Source organism: Pelobates fuscus, chromosome 5, assembly GCF_036172605.1.
Source record: "Pelobates fuscus isolate aPelFus1 chromosome 5, aPelFus1.pri, whole genome shotgun sequence".
Taxonomy (NCBI): domain Eukaryota; kingdom Metazoa; phylum Chordata; class Amphibia; order Anura; family Pelobatidae; genus Pelobates; species Pelobates fuscus.
The window spans coordinates 339,956,637-339,975,704 of record NC_086321.1 but is presented as its reverse complement, the minus strand read 5'-3'; the positions used below and the strand labels follow the sequence as shown (position 1 = coordinate 339,975,704).

Sequence of the window (19,068 nt, the reverse complement as noted above, 5' to 3'; positions counted from 1 at the left end):
TTTCTGGAATTGTCAAGAATTATAGACGGCAACAAGAAACAATATGGTTGTTGGATGTTGATTGCTCAACTTTTAGAACTTTGGAAAACAATTGCTCTTTAGTAATAAAAGCAACATAGAGTTGACTCGTCCTACTAGCTCATTAGCTTACATCACTCACTGTCAGGTATAGAAATACGTATTTATTTAATTCCATTAAAATCAGTAAAAAGGTAAAACTAACAAATTAGATGAAGACGCAGGAGTAGGATTTACAATCTAACACAATTCACCACAAAGGCTTATTCATAGATGATTAAGCTTATTATCTAAATGTAGGCCTTCCTGGTAAAACGTGTTAGACTGTGACTATCTTCATATCTACTGGAAAGTGATTTATGTTAATGGGATTGTAGTGTGCGACAACTTCCTCTTTGTATTTATGTTTAACAGCAGCTTGAAATGGCAGAATGTTACTTGTTATGTGCATCTTTCCTTATAGTTATGGTAAATATATTTTATTGAGATTAATACGTTCAATATAACAATGCATGTTCATCAACACATTGAAATATATTGCCAATAGTACTTGCAGGTACCATAAGCGGTTCCACCTTTTGGATTAGTAAATTCAGAATAAACAGAACGATAAGCAACGGAATATAATTTCCTTTTATTAAATCGCTATGCTCCTCTAATAGTGCCCAGAACAGTTCCAAAATGTGTATTCAAGTTTATTAATAACTTAAAAAGTCCTCAAACTCAAAGTCAAAATACCTACGGCCTAGTAGCTGCAAAGCACCGAGGCCTAGTAAGATCAAGGTGCCACTTTGGCACGTTGCTGGTTACATTTCATAATTTAGCATTAGAATTTACAGACAGGGGCCTACCTCGCACCTACTGAACATTATACAATTCTGTCGCGAAATAAGCTGCTTTTCAAAGCAGAATAAATTTTACATTTTTTAAATTTTGTTACTAAATTACTTAACCTACAAATAATTTTCTGATAGAACTCCTAAGTAATTTTTATTACTTATTAATACAAAGTAATTTCTTGTCTGTATTGTCTCGTAGGTTCTTGTTAGTACTTTGAGAAGTGCTGTGATTTATACATCGGTATGGGGAGCTTGCCCAGCAAGAAAAGCTATACTACTATAACAGCAAGTATATCCAACCTACAAGCAAATCCCTTAGGTAAGAATTGTATCTCTCCCAGGTTGTACGAGTGAATATTTTCTTTTTAAGATTATTTTTGTTTCATTCTGACACTGTTCCACTATTCAATTGGTGTTCCCCATTATTGTATAAGTAAAAGTTTGTTAAATTACTTTAGACTTCTCACAGTACTTTGTTGTACTGATGTTGTAAAAGAGATAAAGCAATGTTACTATAAGTCTTTACAAATTTAAATTTACCCTTGGATATTTTTTTACCTTGGATATTCTTGAATGAATATCATACCTTAAACAGGTCACTTTTTATGTTTTTTATTTTAACAATAACTGTTTCTACCATTGTCTTAATATCCGGTTTCCATGTGATGTGTCCTTTCTATAAAGTATCAGTAATCGGTTAATTCGTAGTGGCTGTAAGGGACATTTCAAAGTTACATATATCGACCATAATATTGAAAACAAAAAAAAGGAAAAGCACGTTTTCCCAGTTTGGGTTATTTAAAAAAAAAAAAAAACACACACAAAAAAACACTACTAACCTATATCAAATAATAATTTCTGCTCCTGAAAATAAATCCCGAATTGGTACAAGTATGTACCAAAATGGTGAGAAAGTAATTTAAAATTAAAGCCCCGAACAACTACAACTTATTGTTGCATTTAGGATGCGAAGATTCTGTGGGTGTTATCTTCCTGACTAGTGTCAACCCATTTTGAATTTGATAAAAAATGGAACTCTTCCAGCGCCTAAATTATGGCCTGTCTGCTGTGGTTTGGATAATGTGGAAGTGAAATTCTGCATTGGCCATCCTACATGGCATTTCAGAACGTAATTGCAAAAGTTGAACGTCTGATACAGAATGTAATTTCTACGTGGGGTGAATTACAGTAGAGGAGCCGATATTTAGGTCCAGGTCAAGAATGGGTCAAAACTAACTAGAGAGACTCTTTGAACAATAACAACAATTCTGATTATGGTGTGCAGAGTGCCTCTTTTAGGTTATCTTAAGTTCAAGGTCCTCCTATAGTAATCTATAAATGCAGTATGTGTTTTACATTCTATTTTATTGACAGTATAATTACTGTATCTCTCCTCTAACGTATACCTGTAAAGTTCTAAATACGACTCAACAAAGTTTCTTTCCATATAATTATATCTACAACGTAAACAAGAAAGAGATGAGAGTTATTTTAGATCATAATTTTGTAATTTATATTCTATTGAACCTAATCATAAACAATACAGTAAACAGGTTTGCAATAAAATACATCTCAACATTTTATGTATTTTATTACTTTCTGAGTAAATAAATTATTATGCATTTTATACTGTGTGTACATGTTGTTGTATTTTCTTTTATTATGCTCTGTTTAGTGACCATCTTCTTATACAGGAGATGTGTTGCTCCACTGCGCAAATAAACTCAATTTTTCCTACACTCGTAAGAAAACAGAGTGAAATGCAAATTGGAGACACAGAATCCACAGAGGGAATACATACGGGCGCTTTTGATATGAGTAGCTGTGGTTTCTGCTCTTTGATATTGAAGGAAAGTCTTACAAAAACATTTATTAGAAAAGAATCACTATAGTATAGAAAGTGTGTTTCCAGCATGTGATGTAAATCCCGAACTCGAACATCAGACACCTACTTAGAGATGGCATTTTTTTTTTAATTGTCACCTCTGTCACTGGGTTAATACACCTCCGTAAACGTGTGACGTCTCTTTTAAAGCGAAACTGTGACTTCTCATGAGTTTTTATTATTATGTTTAATTATTCCTGCATTTAAGAAATATGTGTTGTGAGGTGTGAAATATGAAAGTAAAATGTAAAAATCCACAGCGTTGCAATATTTGCCTTGGTTTTGCCCTGTCTGAACTGAATTATGATGTTATTTACTGAGTCTGTAATAGAACGTTTAAAGAAATTGGAGCATCTTATATAAATTTTAATACGATTTATAGGTGATTTTTAATGTTTTATCCAATGGCATAAATTCCAGAAAAGAGAGAGTTTCACCTTAAACATCATTAAACATTCCGTGGCCTGTTAACAAAGGCATATTTGTCATATTTATTTATGCAAATCTTCCTTCTAAATAAATACACTACTGCAGGGAGTTTAAGCATGCGTGGGATAGGCATAAGGCTATCTTAGACTTAAGATTAGGCCAGGGACTAATTAAGTATTTTGAAAATTGGGCGGACTAGATGGGCCGAATGGTTCTTATCTGCCTTCACATTCTATGTTTCTATTAAGAAGTCTCTTTTTACCTGCATATTTGGGGCTAAACAAGATATTTACATTGATTTAGAGTGCAGGAAAAAAAGTATTAAAGGAAAACCCTAATTACCATAGGCCAGGAGTGCCCAAAAGAAATATATCCCTATATGTTGTAAAACTACAACCTTTAGAATGCTTTCAGATTGACCAAGCATCATGGAAGTTGTAGTTCTAAAACATCTGGGGATCTACGTGGGCACCCCTGCCATAGGCTATACTGATTATTGTAGCGTTATTGAATCTTAGGGTGCAGCCAAAAGCCTGGTTCACCTTAAAAAAAAAAAAAACGTCCAAGTTATCTATGTTTTTAGTTCAGCTCTTTTAAAGCATTATGTGAAATATACCATGAATTTACTCTGAATTCCAAGCAATTTAGGCTTTTCTAAAAACCCTACATTTGAAGCTTTCATTTTCCCATTTTTTTTTATAAATCTACCCTAATGTGCCCGCCATTGGCAGGTTGTAAGTTCTTCGGTTGGTTTAGACCCGGGGTCCTCAAACTCCGGTCCCTCAGATGTTGCTGAACTACAACTCCCATGATTCTCTGGCTTTCCATGTAATTCAAAGAATCATGGTAGTTGTAGTTCAGCAACATCTTGGGGGGCCGGAGTTTGAGGACCCCTGGTTTAGACCAACACTTGTAGCCTATCATTGCCATCTGCATTTTGACGGATCTACAGAAATTAAAGGTAATTTAAGATGAGATTTGTCCTACCCATGGAAAATTCTCTTAAATGAGAAAAAAAAAAAAGTACTGTAACCACTGATGGTCTGTTTGACCCTTAGAGTTTGGGGGTCTAAAGAGGGCCTATCACAAATGGGAATATATACAAAAGTTTGACTCTTACCAAATTGTTCCCTCAAGTGTGAACTTTTTAGAATTCAAAATGGGAATTTTGGTTTGCATAAAAATATATTTTCTTCTCAACTATATTCGTAACAAATTACCTCTATATAAAACTTTTATCTCTTGTCTTACTGATAAAGCCTGATTACATTTTTGAACATTTTGCAATATTGTCTCTCTAGTGGACATAATACATTTGCATCTGCACAAAGAAATAAGTAATTATAATATAGCTGACACTGAAATTACATTTGCTTTTATATATATCCAGATCTATTGGCACATTTTACATGTTGACCTTATTGTACGCCTATTTCACAATGTGTTGTTTTTCTCTTTTTCAATATAGCTACAGCAGCATATGTACCCGGACCGGTAGTGGACAAGTGTGTCTTTGTGGCTTTGTACAATTTTCCACTCGGTGGTCAACCAGGTTTCACAGTTCGTGTCGGAGAGCAACTGCACCTACTTTTTGAGTGAGTGACCACAAACTTGTTTTTTTTTATTTTTAAATTGAAGTAGAAGAACATTAAAAACAAGAGTATTGACTCTTATTAACTGATGCCAGTCAGAAAAGATGCCTTGCCATACTCCTACACTTTTTATGAACAAGATGGAATGTTTTTCATGGCACATACAGGTGCTATTCTTGGGCAAAATGCTAAAAAAAAAAAAGGAGCAATCGCCATGGAAACAATAGAATATCTCTCAACATTTAGCTCTTTGCACACACAATAGCACCCGTTTTTCTTATTAAATGTAGACCAATATTCGTCCAGGATGTTGTTTTGCTTTTTGTGTCTAATTTTACAAAAAATACAATTTAAATTAGAAAGAAAGGCTGGTGCCTTTGAATAAAGGACCCACATGTGCCATCACCCAGCTATACATTTTTCAAATCAAATTCTCTTTAATGTTCCATTTCACCGGAATTGCTATTCCTATTCTGATTGCATTATAAGCTCTATTTAAATTTAAGTAGCTTTCTACCATGGGTCCCCCTCCCCCCCCTCCATCCCTTGCCCCCCCCCTCCAAACAGAACTAAATTAATCCATGCCTCTGAATTGTGGAAATGCAAATACCAAACATGAACAAAGAATGAAGAGAGATCTACTGTTTACACTTTCTTTATATCACATTCTGTTTAATTTTGAATTTCTTATCTCCTGCCCTGTTAATAGCCTTTTAGACCCCACAAGAGCTTCCTGTGTTTGATTAACATTCAATGGACAGAGCAGGAGATACAAAATGTCTAAAGCAAGTTAACATCTGATTGCAAATTAATTTGATTTAACGTCTAAATGGCAGATAATTGAGCAGTGAGACTGCAGGGGCATGATCTATGCACTATAATGGCTTCATTAAACTAAAGTTGTTTGGGTGATTGCAGTGTCCCTTTAATGAAATTAAATTGTGAAGTTGTCTCACAGACCTAATTAATCATGCACAAGTTCCCACAAAGGAAAAATGTGATATTTTGTTCTGATCTATCCCTGTTTCTGAGAGGATACCTATTATCTCTTGTATTTTAAGTCACAGGGTCAGCCTTTATTTTCTTCTAAAAATATATTTTTCTTACTGATCAAATTTTATGTTTTTTTTCATCATGTTTTTATTTTTTTCACCTTAAGTACAATTTTAATCTCTTTATCTAAATCTTTTTTATTTTCCAGGGATGGTGACTGGTGGAAGGTGGCATCGATTTCCACTGGCAAAGAATGTTACATGCCAAAAAAATACATTGCCAAAGTATACAACAGGTAAGATTAAAATAATACTACATTAATCAATGCAAAATAAATCAAAATGAATGGCCCAAATATTTGAATAGCAGTAGCACATGACAAAATGATCTCTGTACCTTTTTATCTTTTACCCTTCTTTTGTAATTTAAGAATTTGGAGATAAAAAAAAAATGGATTTAAAACCTGTAATTCAGGAGATCATCTAATCTAGCAAATGAGGGTTGGTATTGGAGGCAACATTCCATCCTTCTCCTTACCTGCTGCTCAAACCAGAATGATGGTGAAACTTTGCCCATGTCTATATGTGATGGAATTCACACTTTAGTAGCATTAGATCCATTAACTAAACTATGAGTTGATGGAAGATAGCTGTAGAATGGAAGATCATGATTTGATTTTGTGATGCATTAAGACAGACGCATACTTCAGGGTTGTATTATTTCAAATACTGGAATATGGATTGTTTATAGTCAACCTGTGTCGCAAAGTATACATCAAAATATCAGGCTGAAACATTTTTTAATATAAATCAATTCACCATCAAATATTTCATAATGAAAATAACAATTAAACATATTTTTGGATTTATTTTTTTTTAAAAATTTCAGCAAACTTGAATACATAACTACATGCCTACATGCATAATTGCCATCCGTGGTTTTCCGTAGGTTAATATGTGCTGTGACTAATATCAGCTTAAAATAATATTTCAAATGTAACTGCTCACGGATCCTCATTTTCCAAGACATAAAAGTGGATGTGGTTTTTTTTATGCATATTGTGCCTTGGCAAAAAACGTAAATTAAGTGTTTCCATTCCCCCATTTGTAGCCTTAAAATAGTCATATAACACAGCAAGACCAAAACAGGAATCAAAACTAAAATGTTCTAAATAAATAGGAACAAATATGAAACTAAACAAAGGTGAAAACTCCCAGTACAGACATTGAGTTTTTATTTACAGCCAGTAACTTGTTCCGTATTCATATACTGTAACCACTGATGGTCTGCTTGACCCTCAGAGTTTTGGGGTCTAAAGAGGGCCTATCACAAATTGGAATATATACAAAACTTTGACTCTTACCAAGTTGTTCCCTGAAGTGTGAACTGTTTAGAATTCAAAATGGAATTTAAAATCTTAGGCCCAAACAGATCAACTTAAAGCAAACTATGTAAACGACACATTTAGAATGTTCCCTATAGATATTACTATTTGAAGAGTCTCCTGGAATACCTGATGGACAATCTAGAGATGTAGTTTCCATTAGAAGAATCTCGCTTGATTGGTAGACATTGCAAGTCATTGATGTTAAGCTTTGGATCCCAAATGTTTCTGAATTAAATTTCCAAATATGCTCAGACAGCCTTAAGAATAAGTTCACATCATGGAAAATGTAACCAGGAAACCCCTAGTTGGTTAAGGTAGGCCATCACTGTGATTTTTGGTCCTAAACGGTCATCAGAAATTGCATGTTAGTGATATGACAAATGCTTATAATATATCGGAGTGCCAATGTTATAGATAATGCTAAGATATTATTTCCCTTAGCTCACTGGTATGCAAAGGGTTTATTGTTACCTCAATCTACAAACTATAATGGAAGATGGCCTATATCCAAAATTTTAGGCAATATAACAAAGCTAAAAACATTCAAAAACGTTATTGTTTTCCTAACACATATATTTAAAATTTGCAAATGAGTTAATTCAGAACATTTCATTATATAGTGAGTAACGCCTTTGATATATATATATATATATATATATATATATATACAAAATAAATCAAATTGCATGTTTAGTTTTATAAGAATCTTTTTTTTTTTTTACTGTTTATCTAATAAGAAATAATACAGAATCTTAATCACAAGTTCCCTGCTTTATTTTTGTTAGCTGGCTTTATAGTGGTATAAATCGGGAAAAAGCTGAAGAATTGCTAATGCTAAATGGCAACCACGTCGGTTCCTTTTTGATACGAGAAAGCGAAACTAGAAAAGGTAAGTTACTGAATGACTAATTGCATTATACAAGGGCATGAAACAGAGGACTAGATGAAGGGATGGAGAAAGGGCTGGATGGGTGGCTGGAGGGAGGAAGCGTTGGAATGATGGATGGAGGGAGGGAGGAAGGGTTGGATGGATGGATGGATGGATGGAGGGAGGAAGGGTTGCATGGATGGATGGATGGAGGGAGGAAGGGTTGGATGGATGGATGGATGGATGGATTGATGGAGGAAGGGTTGGATGGCTGGATGGAGGAAGGAAGGGTTGGATGCATGGATGGATTGATGGAGGAAGGGTTGGATGGCTGTATGGAGGAAGGAAGGGTTGGAATGATGGAGAAAGGGTTGGATGGATGGATTGATGGAGGAAGAGTTGGAATGATGGATAGATGGATGGTGGATTGATGGAGGAAGGGTTGGAATGATGGATTGGTGGAGGAAGTGTTGGAATGATGGATGGATGGATGGATTGATGGAGGGAGGGTTGGAATGATGGATTAATGGAGGAAGGGTTGAATGCTTCTTCTCCAGTGACTATACTCTGTCTATATTAAATTGCAAGATGTAAACCCATCTTAAGTCATAGAATCCAGCCCTGAACACACATATATCTGATTTAGATAATTACTGGAGATCTAGGCTATACAGAACAAGTCACCACAGTCCGAATTGCCAGCTGGCACTGGCGTGTGTTATACAGCAGTGGGCAATCAAAGGATAATGTGCCAGGACATCAGTGTAACTTATTTTTAGGTTGAGGTTGGCCATTTTATTAAAAATAAATAAATAAATAAATAAATAGAAAAAAAAAATATATATATATATAAACAAACAGTACGGACAGGGAGACATACAAATATTTTGTCTAATATGAGCGGATTTTGAGCTGCGATAATATATGCCACCCACATCTTTCCTGTAATACACAACATAAACGTGGCGATGAGACTATTTTTTGTATTGTCCAGTCTGTTTTATTGGACTCCAACTTGTAAACATTCACTGTTGTCCAAAGATAACCCGGAATCATAAAATAAATATTGGAACACATGTAATTGCACAGCTAAAATATGATATTCGGTACTATGTCAGAGGTCAGGCTCAGGGGTATGCAGCCAGTTTTACTTGTGAATGTATTTTACATTTGCTATCTGAATTCAGGAAGTCCTCACACCTGTTAAACATAATGTGGTATAAGTTGTGGAAAGGATGCTGTAAAGACGAAAAGCACAGGAAACCAAGTAGTTAATACGAGCAGGTGCAGTGTAATTCGGCCTAGATAATACAAGCAACTGTTGTGTGTTACCAAGTTTCCAAGTCTTATCTTAAAGGGGCATTACTGTTTGCCACTCGGCCTTTCCTGTACTGAAAATCATATTCCAAGTCTGTGGAAATTACATTTTAAATAGATATTTCTACTGTCGAATTCTAGCAACTTAAATGTAAAGAAATAATACGTTGGTGGAGGAGTGTAAAGTTATACCCTGCATGACAAGACTCGTCTTTCATGTGATCAGTCTCATAGTTTGGTAGTTAGTGGGTTAGAGTTTACTGTCAGATAACAGGGAACATGCTGATTTGTGGTTTGAAGTTCACTCCGACAGAGCCTTCATGTTCCTTGTGTGCCGAGTATTTATTTAAAAAAAAAATGAAAAATTGCCGAATGTTTTCTGACCTTTGATTTATTTTGTATAGAGTTTCTATACAACTCTTTTGCCGGTGTTTGGTGGCGAAATTTAAGTTTAAAGAGAGATCAGATCACTTCCTTATTGCTTGACAAAATTTCTTTAAACTCAAAATACACTGCTTGTTCTGTTGTTTTCAAATAATTTAATCCTGGTAGCTACGTACAGCTCAAATAAACCAATGGGTCAAGCTCATGCAAAAGTTAAATATCAAAAAAAGTAGACCTGTACTACTAGAGAAATTTTGGATAGAGATGCACCTAATTTATCGATACCATGTCTTCGATATGTAAGTTTTGAGTTGATATATCTAAAAATATTGGGATATTTCACAAAATGGTATATTGTATACTGAATTCTATTGTAATATATTTTGACACCATCTTCTTGGCCTTATAGGGTGTTTCAGTTTGTCCATCAGACGAGCCAATCAAGCTTCACGGGATGGAATCAAACATTACCGTATCAATAGCCTAGAAAATGGTTGGTTCTATATTTCTCCTCGTTTGACCTTTCCAACGCTTCAAGAATTGGTGGATTACTACTGGGGTAAATAAATAGGAGTTTATCAAACTTTTACTGCTCCATCTGTTGTAGAGAATTTTCATCTGCTGTACTGGCTGGCTATGCATTATGGCAAACATAGTTCACAAGAGCTAGAGTATTAAGGTCTGATCATGATTGGATTAGTGACTCAATCTCTTACCAGCATGAGTCATGTCATTACCTTTGAAAAGTAATATTTTTAAATAAATAAATTTTTTCTTGTTTCTGTTCTAACATTTATTTATTTACAAACTTGTTTTTCAGAATCAGCGGACGGCATATGCTGCGTTTTGAAGGAACCTTGCGTTATATTAGGAATTAACAATTCAGTGATTCACAGTGATTATGAACCGGTGATGGTCCGGAACCCGACTCTTAATTGGAAAGAACTAGATAGGTAAGAGTTAACGCATTTAAGAATGAGAAAACAAAAAGAAAATGTAGTAAAATGCACTAAAATGCATGTGCCATTTTAGTGACAATCACTAATGCATTGCAAACCTAAAAAAAAAATAATCTGAATATTGTACAAAAAAACAAAGTTCACTTTTATAAGCACTAAAAACCTCATGTCTGAATACATTTTAGAACATATTCAAAAGGTATATTTAGCCTGTAGAATTTTGAAAACAAATGCTACAAATGAAAAAACAACAACATTGAAACTAATTAAATAATGAAAGAGACAGGTCAGGCTCTCGGCTAGGTTATAGTCAGGCTGGATATTTTTATATTCATAAAAAAAAACCAAAAAAAAAACCTTTGAGGTTACACCATTACAAAGCAGTTGAACCATTGAAGGTAAGATGGGGGGCAGATCCCATAAAGATTTAAAAGAACTTATGTTGTCATAGGCGTGGGAGTTTTTTTTTTAACAAGGGTATATGATCTCTCCTATGTTGGGAGGCATTAAGGTACTAACAATGTGTATGTGAAACCTATGCATTTAAAGAGGGGGGCAACAACCATAACTACGGTGTCACATGATCTTACTTGTTAGGATAAATTAGTTTAATAAGATTTACAGTCCCTCACACATTCAAACAATATAATCACAAACACAGGTATACATGTTAAGTATATATTTTTTTTTTTGTCACTCTTTCTTTTATTAAGGCATACAAGTTGGGTTACAGAATGGAGAAAGTGAAATATACAAATGATACACAATGTAGGGCCGGTACAGCAATGACATTAAAGTTGTACATTTCCACGACATTTATGCCTCATTTTTGTTTTTATATTGTGCAACGAAAACATATTATATACAGGCTTGAAAAACATGCAATGGTACGTGTGTGACAGTTCCACTATATACCATGTCTTAACATTGCTAGAAAGGCATAAAGCCTTAACTATGAACATGGGGATTATGTTGGTAAGGTCATTCAACATACAGGCATTTTTATATGGAGGGAGGATATGTTAGATATGCGGGACACATTTGGTGTACAGATTAGACGCTAAAGACATGGTTCATCAGGTGAGTTGGGCTCGATGTATGCAATGCAAGAGGTCCGCTTCATGAAGTATTAGGTTAAAATTGCCATGGAAGGGGGGGCGGGGCCGGACCGCCATGCTGACCGGTCGCATGCTGGAGAGGCTCCGGAGCAATCTGGCCTCTTAGGCTACTCTCAGAAGCCAACGTCTCAAACTTAACCCACAAGATACCCACACGGTCGCGGCAGAGGCGGCAGAACCCGAGATCGGGAGTTTCAGACCCCCTGGAGGCAGTACGAGACTTTGGGGCTGCGGCCTACTCGGAGGAGGAGCGGGGTGGACGGCCGCCACCATGCATCCCTCTCCAACTGCCATGAGCCGACTGGAAGAGTCGCCTGCCGGTCCCGCTTCCCCCCCTCTGGGCCGGGGGGGTCATCCCGGTCCCCACGGGGGAGAGTTCGGGCCGGGAAGAGCTTAAGACACCCGGAACACACAAGGCCTACCGTGTCAAATGGCGCCGACGAGAGCACTTCACCAACCGACCCTGCACAAACGACCCCAGCAGAGCACCTCACAACAGCAGGTCAGGAGGGGGAGGAGGAAGAACCCTGCCACATACAGGCTCCACGTCCTGAACACAACGCCGAGACACTGGCACTCAAGGAGCACCCAAGATGGCGGCGCTGCCAACGAAGGCTTGCACAGAAGCATATGCATAGCGATCAGCAACACGCCGGGTGAGAAGCAAAGCCGTGCCAAGCATGAAGCATGAAGAATGATGGGCTCCCATATACAGGCAGCACTAACTGCCAAGCGATGGCACAAGATATAAGCCAGACATAAGCATTGCAGGCTCTGGAGAGACTAGCGTTTCCTAATAGGATTAGCCTGTTACCACCTCTCAACTTCCCTGCCATTCTCACATATATATAACCACAGTCTGACTACCTGTTCTCTCCCATTAAGACCACTCACACAGCCAGACCACATAAATGCACTGAAAAATCTATATATATATAACCTATGACATCCCTTTTCATACTTGCCTTATCACTGTGCACCAAAGATGAATACACCAAACTGCATTGTGTGATATACACAATTTTATGCTACAGAGCGCTACAGATAAAAGCGCATGTCAAAGCTTGTTAAATAATCTATAAAATGTGCAGTTATTTCCATGCCATAAATGTACCAATAATGTGTTTAATATCTGCTTGAATATGCTGTTGTGGCACTGTCAAAAGTTTGTTAACCCCTGCATGATGAAAAATAAAGAATTTAAAAATAGGTCAACCTCTTTAATTACAGAGTCATTGACTATAGTGTACATTATTAGGAATTCACTGGGAACCTCAAATTCCAAGCCAAAAAAAAAAAAAAAACAACCAACAGAACTGAAAAATCTAAAATGGGAAATTTACCTTGAATTCCTGAGAATGCACCTTTAAGTGAATAACCCTGTCGTGGTTATTTACTAGAATGAGAATTGTTGGAAATCTAAAGTGAATTTCTAACGTAAGACCAAACTAGCAGAACTGCAAAATTCCCAAAGATTTGGTCTAAAATTTGAAATTCACTTTGAATTGTTACTGAACTCTTCTCAACCCTCAGTTTGTCTTTTTACTTTCCTTTCTCTTAACAGGCCCCCCTTTAGCAAGACAAGTCATTTTTGTATTATAAATCATCTGACCTTCTTAAAATCAGAATTCTATCGCCCTATTGTTCTCTGATGTCTGGATTTTCAAGACTCTAGAGAGAAGTCTCCAGGAACTGATGGTGCAACGATGCATGTCAGTAAGACTATTTCAGGGAATTTCTGTCCATACAAGAGAACTTTATCAGGATTCTACATATAAGCAGACCGATCTGGCAGGATTTTTGGACTGAAAGTAAACCGAGCATGAATGTGAGCCAAGATGATGTCGCTGGCTGTTTTTGGCTGCCAAGTCGTCTCTCTCGTACTTTCTAACTCAGACTTTGCCCACTGCCATTCAACACCGGATGCCGACAAAATGCATATAGCTTTAGAATAATTTAATCACATCTATTTTCAAAGGCAAACTCACAAGGTCACAGTGAACCCATCTCCTAAAGTTAAACGAATATTCAGAAACACATGGAGTCATGGGGAAAGTATTTCAATTTACATAAAAAGCCGACAAAGTCTAACATTGATTACAATACAGATGCCCATTAACAAGATCACTCATCAGAAATAAATTGATTTATAGAAAAAAAAAAAAAAAAATAAAAAAAAAAAAAAAAATTGCCATGGAAGCATACCATAGAATATTCAAGATGGGTTATTTTTAGGCATTTACCCTAAGATCCGAAATGCATTTGTTGATTAACAAATCCAAGGAAAACAAAGCAAAACCAAAATCAAAAGCTCCTTGTAACCCCTTTCTGGATCTTATATGAGGCGCTTGGTTCGCACACCTCGCTAAACATATTGCATTTTGGTGGGGCTTACAGAACTGCAGGTTAATATACCAAGCTAAACAATTACTAGGCTAGCATGAGTAGCAAGAGCAGTATGCTTTTGTGCACGCTGAGCAGATAATCATGTTGTGCTTGCATGAAGGGCTGAGAGGCTAGGTATCGAAATAAAGGGTAAAGATAACATTGTTAAATAAAATATGCTTTTGTAACTGTAGTGGTCACCTCCGTTATCCCGACACTACATTTGAATTAAGGGGCTGCACGCGTGTGTGTGCGGATGGTTTGCTAGCATCGTTAGTATAATTTTGAGACGGTACTTGGAGCAAAGTTAAAAGTGTTGTATCAGGAGGAGTGTGTCATCTATGAGCAAGCGTGGCCTGTGCACGTGAGAGGCGCTGAGGTGGGCTCGACAGCCGTTGCTCAGTGTCTGCTTGGGGACTTTAGGTGGTGTGCCTCTCTATATGGTAGAACACATTATGTTTACATGTTAAGTATATTTTGAACCAGTTAGTAAAGATAATAAATTAAAATAAAGGATGTTTCTATAGATTGTTAATCTAGCTTCTTATGTGTATTTTTTTCAAATGCTTGTATTCATTTCCAGATCTATAGTCTTCTTGTTTTTGTTTTTAATATTCATATTTTATATTTTTCATGATCGCCCCCAGCTCTGCACTCTTTAAGGAAGACAATGGATTAGGTGAAGATTGTCCGGTCAGCCTTGGACTCCGAGAAGCAGTCAGTTCTTACATGTTCATGACGGAAGACTTTAATTCAAAAAGTGCTGCAGAAAGAGAACACTTATGGAGGACATTTTAGTAATTACAGCCGGAACGATTCATGATGATATTCTACTGCCAGACATGCCTTCAAAATGGTTTCAAAACTTTTTGGGTGGAGCTCTGGAAATGAATGAACTTCCTTAAATATGATCAGTCTTGAACTGTTCTGGAACAGCTCAAACGTTGCAAGATGCAACTTCTTGTCAATACTATACTACAAAATGAATTCTAATTTTTACAAAATTATATTTATTGCAGCTGTGCTGCACTTTATGTGTACATATCTTATATTGTATTTTATTATTCTGTATTGTATTCTTTGTTGTCTTATTCTACAATAGTAGAGGGGAAATGTCAGATTATAAAATTGTATATAAAGCAGTAGAATTCTAAAATCCCTAGACTCAAAATCTACAGTAAAGAAATGTATTTTATATAATGATTGTTTTTGTTGAATAAATCATTATTTTTACCCCGTTATGTACAGTTGCTCTAAATAGTCTAGTACCAGACTAGCAGCAATATGAGGTTTATATTATGTGGCTTCAAATTGCTTGAATGGGAAGCCTGTGTGGGACCAATTATATAATTATGACCACTTACCATGTGAAGTTCTAGAGTACCGGAAACGTTTCACCTGAACATATTTGACACATAAGTAAATGGTTCAGGACTAGAGAAAGATAAAAGATTTGGTTATAGAGTAAATTGTGGAGTGTTGAGGATTCATGGTTCCATAGTAATGTAGGCCGTTGAAAAGCTCGAGTTTATCAAGTTCAGCCTTTAACGTTCATTTTTAAAATGTAGGCCAAAATAGCCAAAATGAAAACAGCTGTATTAGAGATTTTTTTTTCTCCAGTTTGACTGTTTTGGTATAACATTTATTTTTTAAATTTTTGGTTTTTAAATTTTTGGTTATTTACACTTTAGCGAATAAACATGAGGAACAATGCAAAGAGGGTAGATGTCTACTAAGAAGAAGACAAACAATATAAAAGTAAATTCTTCCATAATAATCATGACATTAACTGATGTTTTTAAGTCTGTATCTTAAAACATATTATAGACAAAAAACTAACTATAGACCACGCTTGTTTCTAGGGAATACATTTTTTAATATTTACCCCATTCAATTAGGTGCTACATATTATTCATGTCAAGGTCTCAAAACACTTTGCTACGTAACAGAAGTATGATTGTAATGAACATGTTAAAGGAATAAATAAAAAATGTATACTTTGATAATTTTGTAAGTGTCCACAACTTATACTTCTTGAGTGACAATGAGTAGGTTGTAGGCTCTCCTTGTCTAAATATCCCTGGTACAGATCATTATGTGAACCAAGTTTAACATAGAATCTTGAATGCTCAAGGTCCAGCTTTGTGTTGGTCTTTCTTGAAATACATTTTTTAAGCCATATGACACATGGAAAACAAAATAAATGTGTGCAGAATAGTGTAAACAAGTGGGTAGTTTGGTATTTCCAATGTAACAACATTTAGTGGTAACCACATAATTGCATCTATCTATCTATCTATCTACCTATGTATCTATCTATCTATCTATCCATCCATCTATCTATCTACCTATGTATCTATCTATCTATCCATCCATCTATCTATCTATCAATCATCTATCTACGTATCTATCTATCTATCTATCTATCTATCAATCATCTATCTATCTATCTATCAATCATCTATCTACGTATCTATCTATCTATCTATCTATCAATCATCTATCTATCTATCTACTAAAGAATATAGTTAGAAAATAAACCCCAATTTTCACAAAGCAATATATTATGAAACAAACAAGAAGTATAAGATGTACATGTATATGTCCCAAAAGGGATATCTGCTGTGAAGGAGAACATAAAGATCACTTATATGTTATGGATATTCAAAGCAAAGAAAAACATAACATTTGGAGAAGAAAAACCTATACGTAAAATAAAACAGAGAATATGAGAACTATAAAAACGTGTAAAAACTTGTCTTGCCTTATCCTTCAGTTGATGGATGGTTGCTGGGGTGGGGTTGACACTACTTTACTATGAGAGCTTCCACCTATGGGTGGGGGCTGTGGGAACATTATGCCCTCCCCTGTTAATTCTGTTTAATAGCCCCCACCCACTGGCCACAGATGGGGGCTGTCAGGAATGACAAAGGGATCCAATACGCATTGTGCAAATATTATAAAATGTATACCAGACCTTAGAGTGGCCAGACTAACGCTAAGACAAGGTCAAGGAAGTCAGAAAACAAAAAAAGCGATACAATAAAAGCTGAGTCACAGGGAAGGAGAATACAAAATAGTCAAACCAGAGCCGAAGTCAAAATACCAAGTATCACAAACCAGAAAATGCACTATAGTGAACAAAGTAACTTTGAACCACAACAGGTCAATGATTCAAAGCCTTATAGCTCTTTATACATCGTGGCTCTTTAATTAGATAGCCACGCCCCCAAAACGGACTATTTCATTGTCATAAAAAGGGGCAGGGCCACAGCAGCCGGCATTGGAACCACTGCGGAGATAGGGAGGAGACTGAGGACGGTCCCTCTCCTTCAGGAGGAGATTCCCAGTCTGACATGTTATAACAGGTACCTTGACAGGGGCACAGGAAGACTATGGCCCCCCTTACTTTATAGATTTTTTAGGTGCCAGGGGCATGGTGGACCTGTGCCAGATTCCCCTTTATTGGATTAGCGACTGGGTGGCCAGCTATTTCAACCAAATTCCTAATCCAAGTCTTTTATTAGGGTGGTGTTGTGTGTAGGCTGCTTGTAGTATTGTGTGTTTGTAGGGATACTGCTTGTGGTGTCGTATATCTCTAAAGATGCATTAGTGTAGTATGTCTCTAAGGGGACACCTCTTGTGGTGTTGTTTGTTTGTGGGGACATGGCCTTTGGAATTGCGTGTATGTGGGACCTCTGTTTGTGAGTTGAGTTGTGGGTGGAGGCTGCTTATGGGGTGTAGTGTGTATGGATAGGGCTGTTTGTGGTGTAGTGTGTGGAGGAGTTAGGGACTGTAGTCTGTATGTGGATAGGAGTTGTAGTGTTTGTCTGGGGGTAAATAGAGCCTGTAGTGTCTGTGCATATGGCAGCATAAAGGCTTTAGTGTATGGTGGTAGTGGCTGTAGTGTGTAGGAACTGTAACGTGTGTGTTAGTGGAAGATAGGAGCTATAGTATGTATAGGCTGCATGATAGAGGGAGATAAAGGCTATAGTGTATAGGGGTAGTGGCTGTAGTGTGTTAGGACTTTAACATGTTTTTATGGAAGATAGGGCTATCGTATGTATAGGCTACTGGAAGACAAAGGCTGCAGAGTGGGTGCATATGGACCGTAGTGTGGTAAAAACGGGCTGTTATGTAGGGTATGTTGAAAAGATAATCATTAAAAAAAATTACTGAGGGGGTAAAAGAGGCAGCATTGTGATGGAACATGGGCAGTATTATGGGGAGTTAGGGGCTTTACTTTGTAGGAAAGAGGCAGTGTTGGAGAGGGTAGCGGAATTACTGTGGGGAGGATATGAAAAGTACTGTGGGTGGATAGGGGCAGCATTGTGGTGGGTTAGGAGCTTTAGGTTAGGCATAAAAAAATACACATAATAAAACAAAACTAAAGTTTATCCCCTCCTACCTCTTGCTTACCTTGGCCAGGGAGGGGACCTGGTGGTCTAGTGGGTTGATTATTTGGTCTGCTTCCATGTTAGGAGCAGCCTGTGTGTAGGTCTCCCTCAGGTCAGCCGTCATTAAGGCATCAGAGCATTGCTGTGATAACCCATGGCAACTCTCTGATGCACTACAGAGTGCTATTTACACGGTCTGCTGCTAGTAGTCCACCGAGTGTTTGCCCGATGACCAGCCAGTACACCAACATTCCAGTAGGGCGCCCCACCAGACCAGCAGCCCTGGTGGCAGTTGGACCCCTCTGCTCCCTCTTATATGCCTCTGCATTTTCCTGGCAACTTCTTCCTTCCACCCTTTACGATCTCCCTTTACTTCTACATTGCATGACCCAGTACCTAGTGTTCTCCTTTGTGCATCCATATTGCCTGACACCCAACAGTGTTTGCTCCATAACCACAATAACGAGCTACATGGGTTATGGTGTCTCTTGCAATAA

The 19,068-nt window shown here is 36.9% G+C and overlaps 1 protein-coding gene across 2 annotated transcripts in view; it reads left to right on the top strand.

Annotated features, from left to right (window-relative positions):
* The window catches only part of SLA2 (Src like adaptor 2), a 30,089-nt gene extending 14,556 nt beyond the window's left edge, over positions 1 to 15,533 (top strand). For both annotated transcript variants that reach the window (XM_063453272.1, XM_063453273.1), the window contains exons 2-8: positions 1,057 to 1,176; positions 4,640 to 4,766; positions 5,965 to 6,051; positions 7,929 to 8,032; positions 10,122 to 10,271; positions 10,533 to 10,665; positions 14,822 to 15,533. In XM_063453272.1, coding sequence (XP_063309342.1) covers positions 1,101 to 1,176; positions 4,640 to 4,766; positions 5,965 to 6,051; positions 7,929 to 8,032; positions 10,122 to 10,271; positions 10,533 to 10,665; positions 14,822 to 14,972 — 828 coding nt within the window. In that variant the 5' untranslated portion in view covers positions 1,057 to 1,100 and the 3' untranslated portion in view covers positions 14,973 to 15,533. The remainder of the gene's footprint in view (positions 1 to 1,056; positions 1,177 to 4,639; positions 4,767 to 5,964; positions 6,052 to 7,928; positions 8,033 to 10,121; positions 10,272 to 10,532; positions 10,666 to 14,821) is intronic.
* Positions 15,534 to 19,068: the final 3,535 nt, after the last annotated feature.